The following is a 5,309-nucleotide window of genomic DNA, read 5'->3' as shown; positions in this document are numbered from 1 at the left end:
CCTAAAAAAAACCGAATGTTAGAGGTAGGAAAATTTGACAAAATGAGGGCCAAGTATCAAGAAAAAGTATACATAACCCTCCCTTTCGAAAATCATGGGCACTCCACTGGATTCAAGATGATTATTATGATCGTACATTTAAAATATCGCAATTTCTCACTGTAAGAAGGCTTCTCACATGCGAATCTGTTTGCCTGACTTCATGCTGTTTCTTCCAAAGTGCACTGTGTGATGGTGTCAAGTTGAATATCATCATTTGTAACAACGGAAGTATTGTTAGCGTGTGTGTAAAATCATTCACTCTGATGATAAAAACTTACAGTAAATTTGAAACATTCCCACATAAAATATTATGCTTGTTTTATTGTTTTAAAATAAAAGTGTGAGTTTCAATTTTACCAACTACCATATTTTTTTTATAAGAATATTCTGTTTTTATTCTCAGGATAATCCTAATCTCTGAAGAATCCCTGGCAAGTGGTTGGAGTAACCATGGTGTCTATTGAACCTGCTGAGTGTACATTTACTCTGCATGATTTTTCATTGAGGTTCATGGAAAATGATGTGCATTATCACGTGATGAAGATGGATGACAGCTTGTTTATCTGGATAGGTTCACCTTCTGATCCTGTTTTGAGTGACTTAGCCTTGGCCATGGAGACAAGTTACAGCAATCTTCCCTTGGTAACTAAACTTGTTGGACCACCTACCAGTTCTGTGTCTTCTGCCATTGCTACAAGGATATCCAAGAAATTGAAAAAAACTGTTTATCTGAGTTACAGTTTGTCAGTAGAAGACAAGATTTTCCTGCCAGAAGTGGAAAAAAGATTGCTTGAGGAAGTGACTATACACCCAGAAAAGTTCTGAAGCAGACTTTTTGTATGTTTGAACATTTACCAAGTTATGTTGTTGTTCATTAAGTCTGAGATACACAAGATTAAAAGTACTAGAGTCTTGTGACTTTTAATATTGTTTCGTACAGTGAAATAATACATATACCCCTCCCCGACAGTAAATTACCAAACACATCTGAAAAGAACAATTAAACTAGTTTCTTTGTTGTTATGCAAAGTTAGTATAATTCCATCAGTGGGGTATATTGGGTTAAGAACCTGTGCTATCGCACCATATCATGGTGTTCGAATGGACAAAAATTTGCTGGTGTGGGTGTTTTTGTTTTTTTAACTCATTTGGGGGGCAGGTTGAAGTGATGTGGCTCTGTGATTAAAAATATATACCTCATAAATAAAAACATGGAAATATACACTGTCAGTGAGGAAAGGATTTCAAGAATTTCATTCTTATTTGCATAAATGAGAGGCCCATATTGTGAAATATTATGTAGGCCTATATACGAGAATAAAAATAAAATTTCAACCTACCTATTTTCACGATTTTAAGTTTGGGTACTCCTTGTTGGCGCAGTAATAACGTCGTTGCCTTGAAACTAAGGGGTCCCGGGTTCGATGCATGGTGGTTTAGATACCACTTTAACTGTAGGTCCGATCCCCATTAGCTTATCTGTTCATAAAGTGGACATACAAGAAAAATCCACAACGATTTGGAGCTTATTGTAATTCACAAAAATACAATCCACTCACTACTGTATTCACACACTGCCTCTAAATAAATTCCACGCACCAAGAACACTCGACGCGATCTAGACTAGAACTGGTCCTTGTCATTTCGGTAAACCATTCCCGCTCAGCCAACAATTTTCTACTCCCCACTGTAACAGTTGGGCTGAAAAGTTCGTAGGCTAACATAGTAAAAAATATTTTTTTGACAAAATTCGATTTTATTATTCAATATAGTTGCCTTCGAGGGCGATACAACGATTATAGCGGTCATACAATTTTTCGATGCCATTTTTATAGTATGATTTCTCTTTAGCCTCAAAATAGGCCTCAGTTTCGGCGATTACCTCTTCATCAGTGCTAAATTTCTTTCCAGCGAGCATTCTTTTAAGGTCTGCAAACAGGAAAAAGTCACTGGGGGCCAGATCTGGAGAATATGGTGGATGGGGAAGCAATTTTATTACGGTTGAATATCGCTAAACATTGCTCCGAATCATCAAAACGTTGTTGCTTTTGATCGATTGTGAGCACGCGCGGCACCCATTTTGCACACAGCTTTCGCATGTTCAAATATTCATGCACAATATGTCCAACACGTTCCTTTGATATTTTTAAAGTCTCAGCTATCTCGATCAACTTCACTTTACGATCATTTAAAATTATTTTGTTGACTTTTTTGATGTTTTCGTCGGTAACAGCCTCTTTGGGGCGTCCACTGCGTGCATCATCTTCGATGCTCATTTCGCCTCGTTTAAATTTAGCAAACCACTTCTCAACGGTTGATTTTCCGGGTGCAGAGTCCGAATAATGTTTATCAAGCCAAGCCTTGGCTTCAACAGTATTTTTTTTTCGCCAAAAAGCAATGCTTTATTAACACACGAAATTCTTTTTTATCCATTTTTTCACAATAACAAAAGCTGCTTCACTCACAATGCTATATCTCACAAACTAATTATCCGGCAGCTGTGAAATTTATACACGTATCTTTTGAAGGTTAGTACTAAGTAAAAATCACATGGATTTAATTCTAGTAACGCCATCTATGAGTCAGCCTACGAACTTTTCAGCCCAACTGTTATCTCTAGTTGTTTGAAGGTCAACGACCTCTTTTTCAACTCCTCTGCAAGCATTCAATATGTTCTTGTCCCTGCCACATGACATTTTCCCCTTCCCCCGCAATAATTTGGCTTCAAAATTCCCCATTCCTGGGAAGATTACGTGCTGGGAGAAATTGGTTTGCAACATTGACCCAGACTGTTGAGGAAGTTCAGAGGGTTTTTTCCCTGCCATATGCAACCCTGTTCTCTCTTCTGTAACAGTTTGACTCCACAATTCCCCAATCCTGGGGAAATTACATGGTGGGAAAAATTGCGTGGAGTTGCCCGCCAGCTGGGCCAGCCGTATCGCGAATTCAAAGAAAGTGGGCAATGTTTCCAACTTGTAAGAAATAGGTTCATCTTATTGAAATGAAAAATTTTATGCACATTTTTTGATAGATATTTTTTTCTGTATTTTATTCCCCCGAGTCTGGGCTTCGCAGATAGCCTACATAGCCCCGAATATACGCCTCTGAATTCCATAATATGTAAATTTTGATGGTCTAGTCTTCCCAGTACATTGTGTTTGTTTATTCCAGGAATAAACGTGTTCTGCTGAAAGTGACATTTATACAGTAATTTGAATAACATTACTGATGTGTTTGACAGATCTAAAGCATAATTTTAATATCTGGAACTATTAACTTAGAATAATCACAAGCTATCTGACCATAAGACAGTTTCATTATGATTTTCCGATTTTACACAAAAGTTAAGGTTACTAAGATACATAGTTGGGCAGAATGACTAGTAGGATATAAACAGGACAGCACATTAGTAAGTAACAGAAGAATGAGTGCAAACATACCATGAAAGCAGGGTAAAGAATTCACCATTGTGCTGAATTCATTCCTCCAATCACTGAATGAAAGCCTGCATCCCACAATGCAAGGGGATTTCCTGTACGGCTTCTCATATACAGTCTTAAGATCAGTCAGTGTTGGAGGTCATGTAGCGAAAGCTTGACTCTACAGTTACCTCCACAAGAAGAGGACAGAGGTGGCCGCAAGATAACCATGAACTGTCAGGCAGTATGTGCTGTTGTCCTGTCCTGTTCGAACCATATCTGGGGTAGGTTTGCTGTTGGTCATCTCTAGAAGGAGAAAGACATTCACAATGTTCACATAGTGATCATTATTCACTGTAACAGCACAACTATTGCTGTCCTCAAAGGAATAAAATCCTATTCACGCATTTACTATGGAGTGGTTTCTCATGCTTCTCATATGGGCTATTTGATGCCCAGTACCAGAAAGTCTACACATTGACACCCTCAGATATTTCGAAATGAGCTTAATGTGATATCACAAGGTGGTTCAGGATCTGCTGGTCGGTTGTTAAGCAACCAGAGAAGTCGATGTCAAAGTTTTTCAGGAGACTTTGTCCTGTACTTTCAGTTGTTGCATATTGTAGATATGGAAGTGTAAATCATCATGGATGATGTGCTGCAGGGAGTGAGGTGGCATTTCTAATGCCCAAACATGCCTGACAGTGGAATGCTGTCGACTTCAGATGAGTGCTTTGGGCACTTGCAGTGGCACTGGACACCTGTTTTTTGTTTTGTTGTTTTTTTTTGGTGGGGGGGAATTGGCAAGATACAGTAGTATGTAATTGTTCAGGAACTTTCTCATTATGTTTGAGCCTGCAGTGGCAACGGAAGATGTTTTGCACTATGATGAGAGACTCATTGTGTTTAATACACAGTTAAAGTGCAGTGCAGTGCTCTGTAGTCTGCAAAGACATACCCACTCTGGCTCACATACTTATTCTGCACAGGCACAATAATGCAGCTATACTACATGACTCAAATCAGGCTATTCATTCTGTGATGACGAAAGCATATCTTTATCTATATTTTTGTGGTATGTTTAAAAATATAATCTTCAATTTATATTCTACTACTTATTCTGCCCAACACTACAAAGTGCCAAAAGAAAATCCTGCACCATATGCCAAATTGCAGTATTTGTTCAATATGTTCACTGTATAGTTCCAGACAAGTATGTAAGCAGAATTGCAGGTTGAACACACAGCAATGTAATCTAGAGCTATGACATCGCATTCATCCTGAATCCTGGTACAGATTGCGAATCTCCTCGCTGCACACATGTGATTTCAGATCCCAGAGGCTAACAGATTCAAAGCCAGCAAGCATGGGGTCCATTCAGTGGATTCTCTGTTACCAACCCAGTGTTACAGAAGCATGATGTCCAACCAACGTTACCCAACAAAAGTGAGCAAGAAAAGTTTTTACCATTTACCATTTAGCTTACGGTGTGTGACTTTTTGAACACCCTTTAGTTATTATAATTAAATTCTGTATGTTTACAAGAAGTGGCTTCAATCATGGCTACTCGAAGCCAGAATGCAACAGTTTGTGAAGTAGCTATGTAGAGTGATATATAAAAATGAAATAGATGATTGTTGGCTGAAACTACCAGGGTGGGTATTTTACATATTGGATCTAAGAATATTGTTATATTAAAACAATATTAGATTAAATATGCTCTGCCCAGGACTGTATCCAAGGTTATGCTTCATATTTTTGTGTGCTATGACATGTTAGCGGTAAAGTGAATGTACTGTATCTGTTGAATGCAAAGTCATGTAAGCCTCAATTTCATTATCTTGCCTG

The 5,309-nt window shown here is 38.2% G+C and overlaps 1 protein-coding gene across 1 annotated transcript; it reads left to right on the top strand.

The window, feature by feature from the left end:
- Nucleotides 1–492: 492 nt before the first annotated feature.
- Nucleotides 493–867, top strand: LOC146002267 (proteasome assembly chaperone 4). The gene has a single exon (XM_083139984.1). The coding sequence runs from the start codon at nucleotides 493–495 to the stop codon at nucleotides 865–867; it is 375 nt and encodes a 124-aa protein (XP_082996110.1).
- The last annotated feature ends 4,442 nt before the right edge of the window (nucleotides 868–5,309 follow it).

The sequence above is a fragment of the Lepisma saccharinum genome, chromosome 18 (assembly GCF_977018435.1).
Source record: "Lepisma saccharinum chromosome 18, izLepSacc3.1, whole genome shotgun sequence".
Taxonomy (NCBI): domain Eukaryota; kingdom Metazoa; phylum Arthropoda; class Insecta; order Zygentoma; family Lepismatidae; genus Lepisma; species Lepisma saccharinum.
This window is presented reverse-complemented; position numbering and strand designations above follow the sequence as displayed.